Raw genomic sequence first — 18,480 nt, 5'->3', positions numbered from 1 at the left:
TTCACCAAGTGTGCTCAGCACAGCATCGGCAATTCACGGAGAGGAAATTGCTCTCCACTTAGAAGCCGACCCTGGGTGTACACATACCTCCTAGTACATATATATATATATATATATATATATATATATATATATATATATAAGTGTGTATATATATATATATACACACACACACACAGAGATGGAAAGCGTATATACACACCTGCAAGGAACAAACATATGTCTGTACATACTGTGAGCAGGCGAGAACCAGCCTTTTTAATCCCAATTTATTAATTCAGCAAGGAGCTCATTTGGCCTCTTTCTATCTGCAAGAGAAGTACCAGCACATTGCCCAGCAAACAGCAGACAGAAGGGAACTGCCTGCCATTCATGAGAGGCATACAGCTTGATATGAAACCAGAACACAGAGAAATCCTCCAGTGCACTTAAAGGATCACAGTGTAAAGAGAACACTTCACTGGGAACCCAGATGGTCTGGGTTCTGGTCCCAGTTCTGCCTCCAAGGGACTGTGGGGCCTTAGGGAACTACGTCCTCTCCCAGTTCCTTCACCCATAAAATACGAGCACAGACCAGGTGAGTTCTGAAGCCCTCTCCAGCTTGGAAATCATGGAACTCTACAAAAGGACAACCACCAAATGTCCTCATGCTTTGTCAGAGTAGTTATGTCTCTCTCCAAATAATTAATGACTATTTCAAAGCTTAACACAGTTAGTAAAGATGGTAGCATCCACCACACAAACATGAGCTAATTCTGTAACTGATCAGAAACTGATGTGGAGCTTTAAAGAGCATTTCTGATGATAGTGCTAACGACTCGGAGAACCAGCTACTGCTGGATGCTAAGGAATCATTCCCTGCTTTCAGAGGCAGGGGAGGACTTCAGTTCCCCCCATCTCTACTCCAACAGAACAGTCCTGCTGTTTCCTGTTTTTCTTCACTTAGGCCTTCCTTGGAGGTTCTGTTTGGACAGAGAGATGCATGGGGAGAATGGTGAGATGAGTGCTCCAGGGGTAAGAGGTCAGAGTGGAAGAATGTAGGCTCTGCAGTCAGACACACAGGTAAAGCGCGGGCTCTAGCAATGATGAGCTGGTGACTTGAGCAGCCCAAATAGCGTCTCGAGGCCTGCGTTATCTCACCTGTACAGTAAGCCAACGTTCCCTTCCTTCCACATTAGAAGATTATGTGAGGACTCACATACCTGGACACAAAGAACCTTAGAACAGTAGTGGATGACATTGACACCCCACCCCAGTACGATGGGTATATCTTTATGAACCCTCCAGATTTCCAGAGCTTCCACGTCAAAGACAATGAGAGCAGGAGAAATAGCATCTATTCTATAAAATGCACGTATACATGACGGTGAGAAATTCAGGATGGTCAGGAATGCAAGATACTATAAACAGTCTATTTGTCGTACTGTGGTTTGGTGACACGGGCTGTCTCTGGAATCTTTTAACCAAAAAAAAAAAGAGGCCAAGAAATGAATTATTTCTTTTGGACAAAAGCTGGAATAACTAAAGGCAGTCATGAGCAATACATCAAATCAGTGCCTCCATTAGTAAAACTGTTAACACTTTAATAGGTACGAAGCGAATCACTCAATTAATTTCCCACATGCTGAAACAGGTAACAATACATTTATCTGCCACTATTATACTCTCCATATCATATATTTCCACAACTGTTAGCAATTTTATTCAGCATAACGGGAAATAAGTTGCACCTCATGGATTCAGGGAAAGAAAGTGGCCTGAGGTCTGCTGCCAGCTGAGCAACTTGACGGAAGAGGTTGCATTTTTCTGTTTTGGTTCTGTTTGTTTTTTCCTCTTTCCCTCTTAATCACTTCCAATGCGTGTGCAGAGTGCTCAAAGTCAATCAGTGAGGACAAACGAGACCTCAAGGATTTCTGGGCTAGTGTTTTCCACACACGAGCTAGGATCCCACAGGAAGTGACCATAGCGCCACAGAGCTCCAGGGCAGTGAGGGACCTCCAAAGGGGTCATCAAGTCCATTCCCCAGCCTCAGGCTTCACTGAAGGACCCCAGCTCCTCCCAAGCCCATGTCCTTAATAATCTCCTTGTGTCTGAATCCAGGACCCCAAGCCAAATCTCCCCTGCCTCATCAACGCTGTCATTAAGATAACGCCACGTTCAATCCCATGGCCTCGAAGCAGACTCAGCTGGCGAAGCGAAGGTCAGTGAACAGCATTCCCATGAACAACACGACGGAAGCACACACCAGTCCCAGATCACATTGTCAAAAAAATCGCCTTCCCTGCCAACAATATTTCCAAGAGCTATTGAGCCCTCACCTGTGGACAAGAGAAAATCACTCTCCCCCAGCTACCCTTTGGTCCCAAGAAAGAAGGGGCCCCTCTGAGGCACTAGAGGAATACTACCCCCCTGAGAAACAGTAAATGCCCAATGCTTTCCTGTTTCTCCTTTTTTAGCTACAGACCTGCAGAGGCCCCACCTTGTAAATAAAACATCTTCCAGGAGGCCCGAAATCCTCCCCAGGAACGTCACCATTGGACTATGTATGATGCTGCTTTATTGGTACAAGAGCCATCTGCCTGAAATCACCTTTCCAATAAGGTCCCCTAGGCTGGGTTACAGGAAGACCCAGCTTATACCCAGTTCTACTTCTTGTTTGGCCAACAGTATAGCCATGGAAGAAATCCTGGTGTGAGATCCCTCCTGCATTCTGAACACATAGGAGGACTTCCTCCAGGGTCAAAGAGTACCCAACAGGTGAGGCATAACTCCTTGCAAAGAACAGTCAGTAGAGGGCTTACCTTGGGCTTCACTACCTTCATGAACGCCCCTCTGACCAAAGCTTCCTCTCGTTCTTGTTTGGTTACTTTACGAGCATCCAGAAACTTCAAATTGGGCAGCTTGTGCAGAACAAAGCATCTGGAAGAGAAGAGTCAGAGGTAACTCAGGAAGACTGGGGTGACAGCCTCAAACTTTCATGCAATTTGTCTGATGAGCAGGAAACTACACCATTAGGTCTTCAGAAGTTTAGACCTTGGTTCCTGCCTCTCCTCTCTTCTTTCACAAAGAATGAATAACCACTCTGGGGAAATCCAAATGGTTCTATTTTACACAGATACACAACTAAACTTTCAAAATATACACCAATGGTTGCTCTTGACTCAAAGGTAGATACACACACACACACACACACACACACACACACACACACACACCTGGATTAGCCAGTAAGATCCTATCAACGTGTTTACCTTCTACCATTCTGAAAAATGAACCCAACATCTTTGCTACACAAGAAGTTCTCAGTGAAAATAACCTACAACCTGATCATACCATTAATGTCATCTGGATCATTCTCATCTCTGAGATAACAGCAAATCTTCATTTTGAAGCTGAGACAAGAACCTTTAATTTGCCATCAAGATAATAATAATAACCTGGACAACTTTGGGATAGCAGTAAGAAACACATATAGCTGAGAAATGCTCCCTTGAGGAATCCAACAGGGGTTTTGAGGACTTTTTTCTCATCATCACTGAGTTACTTCTACACTGGAACTACGAAGATTATCTCCATCAAGGAGAAACGAGGAAAGTTGGTTTCTAGGGGATATTAATAGCCCCCAAAATGCTATATGGTCTCCATCCCCCTGGAGAGAGTCTTTGGGATTCATTACAGCCTCCAAGGATAACCCAATGACTGACCTCTTGTGTGATGAACTATCAAGCAGGTGTATGGAGTTGACAAGAAGACTTGCCTGGCCAGGAGACAGGTACATAAACATATAAATAGATATATAAAAGATATAGACACCTGCCTATATGTCTCCTTCCTCAATGGTAGTCACCAACCCAGATGCTCTCCATCAAGCCCCCATACTCCATCAATCAAAGGAGCAATTGTTTAGACCCTGTCCTGCTTAGGAAGAAGAGTTGAGGACCCAACGTCAAGAGCAATAAATCATTTCCATGGGAATCTGACTTTTTCTCCCTATACCCAGCCTCCTCCGTACCCACTCATCTTCCAAATCCCAACCTGCAGGAAGTTTTCTCCTGCACCCGCAGCCCACATTGCTTTCTCCCTTCTCAACACTCCCAGGAGGCATTTTCAGCACCCTGCAATTTAACATTTTATTTATTTATTTATTTATTTTTGCAGTATGTGGGCCTCTCATTGTTGTGGCCTCTCCCGTCGTGGAGCACAGGCTCCGGACGCGCAGGCTCAGCGGCCATGGCTCACGGGCCCAGCCGCTCCGCGGCATGTGGGATCTTCCCGGACCGGGGCACGAACCCGTGTCCCCTGCATTGGCAGGCGGACTCTCAACCGCTGTGCCACCAGGGAAGCCCCCATTTTATTGTTTTTTAATTGCTTTGCTGGTGTTCAGTTAATGTCCTCACCTAAACTATAAGCTTTTTGAAGGCAGGGAGCAAGTTTTTTTTTTTTTTTCCCTCACCCTCACACCATTTAGGAAAGTAGCATTAGAACGGACTCCATAAAATACCAGTTCATTTCAGTTGCACAAATATTTCTTAAGCACCTACTACGTGCCAGACCCTAGGTATACAGAGGTGATTACAACATGGTTCCTACTCTTAAAAGAGGGTCTTAGTGTAATGAGGAAGAAAGACTCACCCAAAGAAATTAGAAATCAGCATAGGTAAGTGCCAAGTTTGAGGTTATACACAAAGTAGCTTTGGGAGCACAAAGAAAGAGGAACAGGAAATCTCAAGAAGGCTTCAAAGATCCAAGCCCTAAAGCAGCCCAAGCCCTGAGCTTTCTCTCAGTACACGTGTTACTTGGGGTGTGTAGCAGGCCTCCCTCCTCAGCAAAGCCTTGGGTTCCCAAGGCCAGCTTCCCCATTCATCAGGTGGTCTCACATCACCCCATGGCCTCGCATGTGCTTGTCCAGGTAAAAGATTTAGCTGATCACTCAGGTGCCAGAGACAACAGCTTAGAGGCCTCTGATCACAGCCTTCATATTACTCTTTTTTAAAGTCAAAATACTCCAAATTCCCTTGTGTATCCTTTTCCTCCCCTGAAACTTCCACACCAACATCTGAGGTCCTGGAAATTTGACGATCTACTTCCTGCTTCCTTCCTGGCCTCAAACTATGCACTACCTTCTTTCCTGCTTCTCCCTGAGCATTTCCCTCTCCCAATGTGGCCTAAGCTTACCCTAAATTAGAAAAGCTCTACAAAGGCCCAAATGACCTTTCTATCCTCCAGGAGAACTCCCACTGGCCTCAGTCAGTGTCAGAAAAAACTTCCATCTTCTGCTTGTAGCAGCAAAGTCTTGATGACAACAGATTCTTTCAAATAAAGACACGTACAGATGGAAACAATATGTCAGGAGTGACGCTCAAAGGAGTAAAGACACCCACTAAGTGTAGGGTGGGAAAAGATGAATATTCAGGGGAAGAAAACATCAGTATTAGAAAATCAGCCAATGTTTAATGATGGAATGAAAGATGTCTTCACAGGGCTGGCAGGAACCACGGTGACAACAGACAGCACGTTGTCATTTTGCCCCACTTTGGATCACAGCCCTGAAATCAAAGGAGAGAGAGAGAAGTGCTGGCTTTTAAGCTAGTTAAAAATTTTAGATGACAAAGAGCTGCTGTTTTCAGAGCACTCTTCTTTTAGAACCAAAGAAATACCCACGGAATAGGCTGCCAGTTACCCCTGTAAGTAGAGGTGACTTGACTCCCATCCTGTTGGCCAGCCTGGGGTTTCCAGGTGGTCGATGCTTAAAGATGTTTGAGAGGCACTAGGAAGGCTTGTCCCAGATAGTTCAGTCGGAAACTCAGCTCAGGGTCCAAAGTTCGTCTCTTAAGATATGTCTTCTTTCATTTACTTACATATTCACTCACCCAACAAATAATTAAGAAGCTACCACCTGCCAGGAACTGCACTAGGTACTGAGAATAAGGTGATGCACAAAACAGACAAGGTCTCTACTCTCAACGAGCTTATATTCTAGCACAGTTGTTCTCCAAGTTGAGGGGGCATCAGCATCCCCCAGATGCCTTGTTGAAACACACATCGCAGGGCCCCACCCCTAGAGTTTGTGATTCACTACATCTGGAAGGAAGTCTCAAATTCACATCCTAATAAGTTCCCAAGTGAGGCCGATGCTACTAGGCCTGCTGTGAACCACCGTGCAAGTGAAAATAACATCACGAGGAATAACCGTTTTGGAATTATGAGGTTGGTAAGGCCACCAAGAGTCTCCTTTCCAGTTCTGCTAATGGTCTGTCCTGCTCCAATGTCTGTGGTACCCAGCGCCCAGACAGCAGCCACATCTACCAGACCTACCTGCCCCTTGGTGGTTTGGAACTGGCTCCAAACATTACTGCCAAGAGGTAAGTCCAGTGGGCTTTCTGCCTGCCTGTCCCATTCTGGTCTTGGGAGATCTATTTCCCTTTGTTCTAGGTCATGTCCGGGTGTCAAAAGCTGCAGCTTCAATCCTGAGTATAATACAAGTTTGCCATAAAAATACAAGAGAGGATTCCCGAAGCCACAGAATGAAGGCTTTTACAATATCAATTCAACCCTTGTAAATTTAATCCAGGGTTATTTGTTGCACCAAAATCTCTTTACTGTGATGTATTACTTAGTTACTGGGGTTATCACAGCCATATCCTAAAGTTGCACAGTACATAAAACATTTCAGTTAACAATGCGGTAAGGTTAACTCCCCCAGATAACCTGCAATCACCAGGGCTAGTCCAGATGACATGCCTCTGTCAGCTTCCACGAGCTATTGATGGTTCAATCAGTTTGTTTTGAAGGTAAAGTACAACAAAAGGGCAGTAAACTTATTCAGGCTGTCAACAGGGGCTATTGGGAATGGGGCTTGCAGGTAAGTAATTCTGGGTGTTTTAAAGCTATTATCAAACAGCAATGGTTGAAGGAAGAGACAGCTACTAATAACACAGAAGGCAGCCGTCATAAACCACTTTATGGCAGAAACCCCCGTCTATAAATCCTGCAGCACCCGGAGACAGCTTCAGATTTATAAAACTGCTTGTTAAGCCAGGGCACTGCTTAATGAAAAGAGATCTGTCTAAGTTCTAAGGCTCAGGTCCCCTGCTCCAGAGGGCAATGCCAACTTTCCTGACCTTCCCAAGGTGGCTGGGAGAAAGCCGCAGGGCTGGGAGGGGTAGGGAGTGAAATCAGGGGCCCTCCTGGCTGTGATACGGAAGGTGAGGTTATCAAGAGGAGACCAGGGACCCTGGGAAGTTGTTCAAAGACCCACCTGTCTCTGTCTGCTAACAGATTCTCCAAAAGTGAGAGCCCCACACAGAGCTTTTCGGGTTCTCTCTCTTTTCATAGAGGATCCTCCACTTCCTGAAAGAACTTCTCTTAGGAAGTAACCGGTTACCTACAACTGGTAGGGGGGACAAAAGGAACAACAGAAAGGCTTTTTTGTTTGTTTATTTGTTTGCTCCCAAATCAATTTTCTCTACCGAAATCCCAAAGCTCTGGCATTTTTCATCTAGACTTCAAAGGGAAGGGAGGATGCTCTTGTCTTCTGCCCACATCTGCTTCCCCAGGGGATCCGGCTGTTCCCCAGGCCCTCTGCACAACCACAGGAACACCAAGACAGATCTCCGATGTCTGCTCCTGGGGCTGGCTGCCATGTTTCATCCTCTGAGGAGACTCTACTCAAGAAACACCACATTTCCAGATCCTGAGGGAACTGGATGTGGCATCACTGGGATTTTCCCCACTTCCTTCCTTTTACAGCACTCAATGCTTCTTCCTATTGCTTCTTGCTGCCTTCATGCTCCCATGCACGGGAAGGGGGGAGACCTGGTGACTGGTGCCCCACCCGGGGGCCCCGAGGGCAGCAAGGGGTGATCCATGAACTGCTCTCAAACTTTCACAAAGCTTAACAGAAAAGCGTGGACGCGCCAACAAAACATCAAGCTTCTTTGCTCTGGACTGGATGACATCAACCCAGTTTGGTTAACACTGCTTACCTCATGCTGATCAAAAGCACTGATCAACAGCTAAACGTCTCTGACGAATTTTGAAAAGTTAGCAGCGGCTTAAATGCGGCTTATGGAAGAGACCAAAGCTTTCAAGTGTTGGGGGGCGGGGGGGGGAGTGGACAAAATGACAAGAGGGAGGTCTTCCCAACAAAAAGCATGGGGACTAACAGGGCAGAGGGAAGAGCCCAGGCTCTGGGCTTCGCTTGCTGTGTGATCCTGGCTCAGCCTCTGCCACCTTCCTGAGTCTCCATTTCTCCATCTGTGCCCTGAAGGGAAAGGGCTACATGCTGCCCCCCGCCTCTTTTAAGCTTTAGCTGGCTTGAATTCCATGTGCCTCCAAGTTAATTTACAATAAATGCATCCATATCCTCCTTTCTTATTACTCCAATTTCCTTGTCTAACCACCCCTTCACATCTCCAGGTGAAGGAGAACCGTGAGGAAAAGTCAATAAAGACCACAGAGGGATGAACAAACACTGTGAGTGGAGAGATGACAATGCTGTCTAATGAGCTGAGGTGAGCTCACCTACAGCATTAATGAATGCCTGACGACCGGCCAAGGCCAGCTGACTTCCCTCACCGTTCACCGGCAGCACGTTTGAAGTCTCAGTGCAAACAATACACCCACAGGACAGACCAAGGCCCTCGACAGAGGGTCACCAGCAATTACGCTGTGGGCTTCTGTCACTTTGATCTCTGGGTCGTGACCTTTGCTTTCTTGTGATCTTCAAAGCCCAGATCGCAGATTAGCTGGAAAATGCTCACTGGGTTATGTAAGCCACAAGTTTTACAGCTCCTCTATGGCTGGGAAATGCTGGTAGCCCAAGACGGCCAGCAGACGATGGCAGGTCCCTCCCTCCTTCCCCTTGGCTGAGTGAGACAGACACTGGGCAGGCCCCAGGGCTGCTCCCTGGGAGGCAACAAAGAAAGGGTGTCACGTTTTAAATAATTTCAAGTTGTAAGGAATACAGAGGGGCCTACTGAGGAGGAGGGAGGAAGGAGAAGCCAACCAGAGATTGGAGTGGCAGGAGAGAATGAAGGATTTAGTGACAGAAGGATTTAGTGGAGGAAGGGGCACTAAGAGACCATGAAGACCAACTCCCTTATTTGATGCCTGAGGTCTAGCACTTGTGCACCATTGACTTCCACTCTACTGTCTTTCCTGCAGTAAGAGGAAAGAAAAGAATGACAAAGGAAGACAAGAAATAGACCGTCCTGGGCATCCAAGTTCCCCATACTTGATTTATTGTCTGGCCAGTATTCAAGTCCACCGGAGGCCCCAAGGGGAACCTTAGTACAGTGGTGACACCCTGGCTCATCTCGGCTTCCCCATCCTTTCCTGCCCCAGTCCTGAAGGCTGCTGGATCTTCAGGTCCAGCACCTCCATTCAACATTCATTCCAAAATAGCAGCCCACTGTGTATACATGGCAAAGCAAGGGCAGGTTTCCGCGCCTGTAATAACACGGTGAGCTATAACAGCTCACCATGTTAACAGCTATGAGCTGTGATGAACGGCACAGAGAAACCCCAGGCCCGGCTTAGCTCCTGCCCCAGCAGGACCAGGGCACCGCTCAACAACGTGGGAGCATGTTCATGCTCACTCACGGATTTAAGGGGCCCATTTTACTGTTGGGACGTGTGCCAGGAAAATCCAACTGGGTGTACAGGGGTAAGTGAGGAAGGAAAAGGGCTGATGTGGGTGGGGAGGGGAGGAAAGCATCAGTAGAAACTGAAGCAACTGTGGGTCCATTTCCAATAGCTCCATAAATCTGGTCACTTCCCATTTCTGGTCCAGTGGTCCACCATGTGACCTGAAACTGGACTGACCTCTCTGAAATCAACATATCTCACGGAAATGAAACAAGAGACGTACTTGTTTTGATGTATGGCTGGGTGACATATTATAAATACTACCTCACATAACCACAGAGGATGCCAATCAATGTGAAATTTTTTTAGACAGCACTAAATGAACCATGGGTTCTTGCTTCTGAATACACTCCTTTAAGGCTCCTATTACTGCTTAAATGATTAATAGAAGACATATTGTCAGAAAATGTACTTAAAGTGAAAACAGTAAACTGTAGAAATATCATTCATTTTTTAAGCAATTTTCGAGTGAACATGTCCCATAAATTTACATAGAGGCCCTACTATTAGGCTCTGGGTAACAGCTAGAAGGAAGGCTGACCTCACGCTTTGGGGATGAAGGGCCAGGAAAATATTTTACCAAAAGGAAACAAATGGTGGCTACACTGTTTTGTAGAAACCCAAATGTCACAGGAACTCAGGATTCAGAAGTCTTACTGTGAAACTCTAAAATTTCTCAGGGGCAAATGAAGCACAGACTCCAGGATGAACAAAGCAGGGCTGCTGACAGACCATTGAACAGAACTCCCTCATCCACCCATTCATCTCACCCAAATGCAAGGGTGACAGTGCTTGTTAAAGCAGAAATAAAAAATAAGTATAAGAAATAAAAAATCTAGAATTGCTAGAGAACAGGGCTGCCACTCCACTCAAGCATCAGAGGCCGTGCAGTCGATGTATAACTGGATGGGCCCACATTGAATGTTCCCTCCACTGTTCTTAGTTCCTGTTTCTCTCAGAGGGTGAGCATTTTGCCGGTGTTGTGGGTGACTTACAGATTTTCTAAGGTAGTTCTGACCAGATGTGATTTCGGCTGTGTGTGGCCTCTGGAATCCAGCTCCTCATGGCAACCTTGACATATGTGCACTAACACACAGCCTCCTCAGTCCCAGCCCTCCACAGCTTCCAGGGGTTAACAGACCTGGAGTGAGGAAGGTGTGCTTAGAGGGTACCCAGGCCAGCCCAGGAGAACGATCACTGTTCTACAATCAAGCCCTCCCTAAAGAATCATGACCCAACGACCAACACTTGGGTAGATTCTGCAGGATAGTTCCTTGCTTGTTAACTGCATTTGTTGACATCCAAGTGGATCTAATTCTAAATAGGCAGTGGACAGCCAAGGTGCCCAAAGGGCCCTGCATTTCTGTACAAGTACTCAGCTTCTCAGATGGAACAGTAATTTCAAGCCACCTCCTGTTAACAGTTACCAAGTCCCCATTACACAGCCAGCGCTACTTTCAGTATTGATAAGGCTTCAAAGGGCAAGAAGATGCAGTCCTGACTTTCTGGAAGCCATTCTCTGGATGTCAACATATATGAAGTAGTCAGAGAAATATACATGATGGAATATATAAAATGGTATGAGATGGTCAAGGGGGAACTGTAACTGCTTGGGAGGACAGTATCTCAGAACACCAGAGCCGACAGGGACTTTAAGTATCCCTTAGTCCAGTAGTTCTTGACTGAGCATCAAAGTCACCTGTTGACTATTTTGTTGCATTTGGCACTAAATGAATCAAAACACCTTGGATGATTCACAAGTATAGCCTTGGTTAAGGGTCACTGATCTAAACTGTCCTCCCCATTTTAAAGGTCCCACTGGCAAAGCTGGACTCCACATCAGATCTTTTGATCCGACCCCTTACACCATGGATCTAAGTATTTTTTCCAATACGACTAGTTACAATAACAACAAAAATAGTATTAGCTTTTCTTTTTCCTTTACAACCTTTTCTTTGAGACTGAATAGAGTAAGGTGGAGTGGGAGATTTTCCTCACTCTATTACTCTCATTCTAAAAATAAAATGCACCTACAGTTCATTTCACATATAACTCCATGAATAAGTGAATGAAAGAATGAATGTGTGTGAATGTGTGCATACACACATGCATGTATATGTACATATATAAAATTTATTGGGCAATTTTAAAGCATTAAAACCAGAAATCTAAAGAAAAAAGTCGAAAAACAAACGAGAATTTCCCAAACGATTACTGGTTTACTAAAAATGTTAACTGAGAGAACTTTCTTGTACCTCCTGACCCTTCCAAGATATATCTTATAATAAGTTGCTGCCAGAAGATAAAATGTTTTAAATGACCCCTTCGTAGCTGAAATCAGGCTGTTAAACTACTCAAAGTTGATAAGAGTAACGTTAAAGGAGAAAATTAAGTTCTAAGTGATTAACTTAACAGGCTGATTTAGAAATTTTAACTATTCACTCACTGGATATTAACCATATTTCTCCTAATAGAAATCATATTCAAATCGACAGTATCACATCCCAAATAAAAATCTTCATGAGGAAAAAAGATTTAGTGCATTTCTTTTGAAGTAGGGATAGAGCTTTATTCTAAGACGGCTTAAAAATAGTCTAAGATTCCTACAAAATTCTTCCCAGTAAAGAAGTACAGCTGAATTATACATGTTAGCAAGTACACTCTTGCTAACTTGTATATGTATATGTATGTTCTTTTTAACATACAGTGTTCAATAACCTTCACTATTTCTTACAGCTTTGCCTTTATATAAAATGCATGCCCTCAACTACATTCCTTCATGGGTCACCACAGATTTAAAAATCTGAACCCCAACAGAACCAGTTCCTCTTGAACCATTATCCTTTCTCCCCAATCCTCCCAAACTTATTTTCCAGTAGTCCTACCTGCCTTACATTTCCTTCCTTCCTCCCTCCCTCCCTCCCACATTGATTCAGGTGGGGTGTTAATGAGAGCTCACATCATAATGGAGAGAAAAGCTACACTACACATATGAAAAGATCATTCAAAACATTTACAAAACAATAATCAAGAACAAGAGCATACAAAATTCCAAGTGTAGAGGAAAAATGAGTTTAGTAAAATGGGTTAGATCAAAAAGACTCCCTAAAGAGAAGTGAGTTTGGATCAGGTATTTCAAAGCAGATGGTTCAGAAGTTGAGAGAAGGAAAAAAAGCATTTCTACCTGGATCCCATCAAATCCCATTGTTGGTGGACACGGAGGCATAGCTTTATGGAACAAAGCCATATGCCCCATAGGATTTCCTCTTGGGATTGTACATAAGCTCCCTAAACCTTTGTGGGAAGTACCCTCTCTCTAAATAGTGACTCAGAAGCAGACAGGAAGATCTTACGACAAGGAGCAGGGGCCAGCAAAAAATAGCCCATGGGTCTAACCTAGCCTGCTGCATGTTTTTGTAAATAAAGTTTTATTGGAACATGGCATTGCCCATTCATTTACCAACTGTTCACTGCTACTCACGCACTATAATGGAAGACTTGAATAGTTGCGACAGAGAACATATGACCTTCAAAGCATAAAATATGTAATATCCAGCCCTTTACAAAAAAGTTTGTCAATGCCTGTCCTATACCACTCAACATCTTTTCATGTTTCTTGACTCTTGTTTACCCTCAATGAAGGGAGACCCTGGCTATAGGGTACCCAAGGGGGAAAGTTTAATACAGCATGAAGGGGTCACTGATACTTACCAGACATCTACTATGCACCCCAGAATATAATATTATCTCCCCAAAGATGTCATTTTTCCCTTCTCACACGATGCTCAAACCCCTAGATACTCACCTGTATCTCTTGTAGTCTTCCTCATCCTTTTCCAGGCTGACTAGCTCGTTGGGACATGCCACATTTCCCAGCAGGCTGAGGTACTCCAGAGCTGGTGTCACTTCTGCCAGGTGATCAAGCAGGCACTCCAAGTCAGTGATGTGACAAAGGTTAAGGATCTTGGTCCAGAAAGACAAAAGGCTTAGCAAGGAGCACAGACCATACCTGACAGGCAAAACCTAGCAGCTGATTGAGTCCTGTCTGCCTGCTCCAAGGACAAGATGTGGGTGAGGGTTGAAATCAACTTGCTGTGGGTGTCTGGCATGGCTAGTTTTTCCCTCCTACTGTTTGGGACACAGCCCAGCTTTTCTCTGGGCAGGTGAGGTTAAGTCCAGATCACTTAAGAAAGAATGAATGCGCTTAACTGTTTCACTGTACTTTTCTTTCCTATATAGTTCTATTTTTGTTTTAAATGATGAAGGGTAGATTCCACGTAGTAAAATATTTTACAATATGCAGCTCCATAAAACTTTATTTTTTCTAGTAATGAAAGCAAGAAATTACTTCCAAAGGCCTCATCAGAAATATATTGGTTCTCCTTTAGGGAGAAATTCATCATTAAAACGTGGGAATGGCATGGACGCAAACAGGAATTAGCAGCATCCTTTACGATCTGACAGCCTCTTGTGGAGCTCAGCATTGCTCAGTGGCCTCACTGGTGGCAATGAGACATTGGATTGGGTGAAAAGGAGAACAAAGCTAGGAGGAGAAGACAAACAGGACAGTTTTAGTGAAGCCAGGGAGGTCAGAAAGCATTTCCTGAGAATCTGCTGTGAAATCAATATTCTATGAAGGACAGAATGAAAAAGAAAAGGTGGGGCATAGTGGTGAGAGTGTTCCATAATCCATCCCCTCAGTGGGACCCACTGTTCGGTCAAGATAAACACTGAGACCCCAAACTAAATAAGGCAAGAGTCACAGATTCAGGGAATCACAGGCATTGGGAAAGACTAGTCCGCACGTCAGCTCCCAAGCCACATTCAGAGAGCTGAGCCCTAGGCAAGCTGATTCAGCAGGTTGTGAACAGAGGCATGACTACCAGGGGCCTATCAATGAGAAGAGGTAGCCAGTATCAGCAGAGAGAACGGGGTCCTTGCCAGCGAATGCATGCCAGCAGAGCATACAGGGGCTAAACACATGATGGTGGATGCAGCACACAAGAGTCAAAGACTCAGGATTCCATTTCCAGGAGAAAATAAAAATGAAATAAAAGGGCTGCCCTTACTCTGTGACGATGCTCTCTAACCGTGGGATGTCATCCCAATTTTCTCATACTTCAGCTTGTCAGCTGAACTCCAAATCCAACCAATGTCTGAATCCAGTCCCTCACATATCTGCCAAAGGGTCACCACAGGAAAGCTCATTCTACCTCTAACAACCATAAGAAGAGAGTTTTTCTTTCCCCAGGGACTGAATCTTCCTGGAATTCCCACCCCACTGTCTCCATTTAGCTACTTGGGAGTCACAAAGAAGAAGTCATTCTTGTCTTCCATGTGATGGCCCTTCAGATGGTTGAAGCTCACATATCTTCCTTCAACCTTACATTTTCCAAACTAAGTTCCTTCAAGCACTGTTCATACACAAGCTATGTCAACATCATATACAAGAACAAGCACCGGACCCTGGGAGGGAGCAAGACCAAGACAGTGAAAAGGCAAAGCTCACAAGCCAAAGGGGAAAACTAGTTAAAGAGGGTCCGAGCATCCTCATCCAGTGTGGGTTTCCATCTGCCAACATCACGCCCCATTTCCTAAACAAAGACAGGACAATGGACAACAAAGTTATCAAACTTTCAAATTTTCAACCAATGACATCCAGGAATGACCACAAAGGATCACTGGAATGCGGATGATGATGGGAAAAGGAACACATGGAAAAGATGAGAAAGGAGGTCCCACCAAGGAGGTAAGCTTGAAATACAGCAGGTTTAAGTGGTCAGGAGTCAAAACATTAACGTTATTTCATCACCCAAGATAAAACACACTTACTACCTCTTAAAGTTCAGTCACCACACTCTTTAAGAAAATCATTTAAATAAAACCAATTAAAATGACAGTGAACAATTTCAGGGAAAACTTGCCTTTTCCAGCAGGTTCTATCTTTGGATCCTTCAGAGTCATTACCAATACATTAGAAAAAGAAAAAAAAAAGAAAAGAAAAGGAATCTTGCCAGTACTCTACAAGTGCTGCCCTTTGACCCAGGCAGAGGCACCTCAGGGGCCCCCGTGCTTTGGAGTGTCTTCGTCAAAAATTTTTCAGTCGTAGTTCAGTACCAGGACTGCCTAGGGGCCAACAGCATCATTCAGGTAGGATACCCCATGCCTTCACTTGGACCTGCATGGGCCTCAGCCCCAGTCCTGGTTTCTCCCCTTCAAGGTTCTCTCCAATCCTCTGCCCCACACAGGGGACCCACTGGATGCTCCAAGGAGCACTAGGTCTCATGCCCATCAGGTCGTCCAGAAGCCTCAAGCCAGGTGCTAGTTCTAGGGGGGCAGCCAGACAGCTGATCACTCTTGCTTGCTGGCGCAGTATTTCTTTTGTGAGACTGCAAGAGAGTAGCCTGCCAAAACGGTGCTGATGTGTTGACGTGAGGTGATTAGAAGTATTTATGTGGACAATGGCCCTAGAGAACCCAGGGGAAGCCCTTTCAGCGATGGACGGCAAAGTCCAGGCCAAACCTATTACCCTCTTAGAGACAAATTCCTTAAAGCTTCACCTTTTCTTCATCTACTTCATGAAGGTGAGAATATGAAGAAATGGAACTCAAAACTGGCAAGATCTTCAAGTTAGGGAAACACTGGGCAACGGAGTTGGCTTGAAGTCCCAGTCATGCCTCAACATTTGGTGACTAGTGATGGGAAGCCTTGCATTCTACCATCCAGGGAAGTAGGCCCAGTATAATGTGAGTAAATCTTCGTACATAAACGTGCCACAGAGCTAACAGAGCTTGTGTGTGAGGGCTGCACGCTTACATAGGCCCTTTCCAGGGTCCCGGGAAAGGCCCTGGAAATAGAGTCACATGGTCACACATTTTCATAAAACCTGCAAACGTAGGTTACTTGAACCGCAATCAGTTAAGAGCATTGTCTTTCTCTGGTAGGACTTCTGTCACACTTCTGCTTGAGTAGGATGATGCTGGAGTAGCTGGAGTAGTAACTCTGGGGACCTTAGAGGAAATGGTGAAGGAGTGGCATTGAATTAGGATTCAGTGGGTCTGTTTCTGTGGTTTGTAGTCATTTCTGTGTCTGTTACTACAACAGCACCAGTAGGAATGGCTTGCAGTAATATTTCTACCACCCACCATGCTGACACACACGTGGGGACCAACGTAAAAACGACGATAAAACAGTTAATGAACTTATCAATTCAGAGAATATTTAATATTAAGTTGCTGAGTATGTATACACACACGTACTCAAACACAACTAACTTGAAATGTCTTGAAATCTTTTAGCTCATAGACGAGAGAAATGTGTAAGAGCTTTCCCAAAATTTAGTAATTCTAAAACTTTTACCAATAATTCAGTGGTGAAATTACCAATAATGAATGGTGAAACTGAAAGAAACATCCCTAAATATTAAAAATAAAAATCAATTTTCAATTAGATGGAATTATCTACTCTCTATAGAAAACACTACAAAATTTAATTACATAATGAACTTATAAGGGAATTTGCAGAAAAGAAATAGAAAAAAGTTCTTATACAGATACGTTTAGTATCAAGGAGATTGTGTTCTAAATATTTTAATGTGCAGTATCCATCAATCTAAAAAATTTTTAATTTGCTTTGATGTATTTTTCATTCCCAATAAACATTCATCTTCATACCTAATTTTGCATTTGTAATTATAGTCTTTGCCTTTAAGAGGGCCTCCTCAAATTATGCAAGCTTCACACTCCACAAAATCTGGATCCACCCCTTAACAGGAGGCCATGGAGACACAGACTCATTCAAATGTCCTGATCATGGGAGTTTCTTGGGCAAAGGGTCTGCAGGCTTCAAGAAGCTTCAGCCACCCTATGCCAATGAATCCAAGAAGTGCTGCATTCCTTGGAGCCTCAGAGCCTGCCTCCTTTAGGATATTTTGTGAGGCAGAAGCAAGTCCTTCTTCCTAAGCCTTCCAACTACCCGCTAAATGATCATTTGGGCCGGGCCAGGTGGTCTCCCCAAATCCACACTGTGAGAAATCACTAGTACCTACTCCGCGGGCACTCTGGACCAGAACATCATCATTATGTTGATACCACCATTGGAGGATGACACGCGAGAAGAAGTATTAATTGGTTTCTTCGTCTCCTGGGTCAGTAAGGACAAGCACAGCCCTGTCTTGCATGATTGCGAGCTCTGAGACAGAACTTGTCACATTCCTTTCTGTCAAGTCACAGAGAAAATTAACCAGAGGCAATCAGTGGAGGGAACTTGGTGTCCCTGGTTAACCAAGACTACCTCAGTGGAGCCACTTCCAGAGATTCTCCGAAGGGTGGTTTCATTTTTTCTCCTTTTTAAAATGTGAAGCTATCTGGCACAGTTTCAACTCTCTGCAGCTGCGTTCTCAGTACACACCTGGTTACCCTCATCAAGTCTTCTCCAGAGTACTTGCCGTTTAGATTTTTTTCAGTGTTGTCTACAGAAAGTTGCCACTGCAGAGCCCAGCTGTCATGGCTAGGCTTGCCAACGGAGATTTTCTGCAGAGGGCCCAAGATCAAAGCCACATCTTGCCTTGAAAGTTTGGAGCCCAAGGGAGGAGGGGAATCTCATGGTGTCACGTCCAGTTGCACAGGTCTGAAGCTGCTTCCCGGGTGAGAATGGGTACGTACATCTCTCTGTGCTCAGCTCCAGGTCAAAGGGCAGCACCTGTGACCACTGAGGGTATTTCAACCAGAGCTTATCCTGATAGAAGATTTTCAAATGCTAAACAGTCTACACGGCATATTAGATTCACACCCACACGTGTCAGAAATATTATCACATCCAGATAACAATTAA

General features: G+C 44.6%; 1 protein-coding gene across 4 annotated transcripts in view; it reads right to left on the bottom strand.

The window, feature by feature from the left end:
- LRMDA (leucine rich melanocyte differentiation associated) overlaps positions 1–18,480 on the bottom strand; it is a 1,257,159-nt gene that overhangs the window by 481,866 nt on the left and 756,813 nt on the right. For all 4 annotated transcript variants that reach the window (XM_032608114.1, XM_032608115.1, XM_032608117.1 and 1 more), the window contains 2 exons: positions 13,454–13,593; positions 2,802–2,919 (listed from right to left, as the gene is read on the bottom strand). In XM_032608114.1, coding sequence (XP_032464005.1) covers positions 2,802–2,919; positions 13,454–13,593 — 258 coding nt within the window. The remainder of the gene's footprint in view (positions 1–2,801; positions 2,920–13,453; positions 13,594–18,480) is intronic.

This window comes from Phocoena sinus, chromosome 16, assembly GCF_008692025.1.
Source record: "Phocoena sinus isolate mPhoSin1 chromosome 16, mPhoSin1.pri, whole genome shotgun sequence".
Lineage (NCBI taxonomy): Eukaryota > Metazoa > Chordata > Mammalia > Artiodactyla > Phocoenidae > Phocoena > Phocoena sinus.
This window is presented reverse-complemented; position numbering and strand designations above follow the sequence as displayed.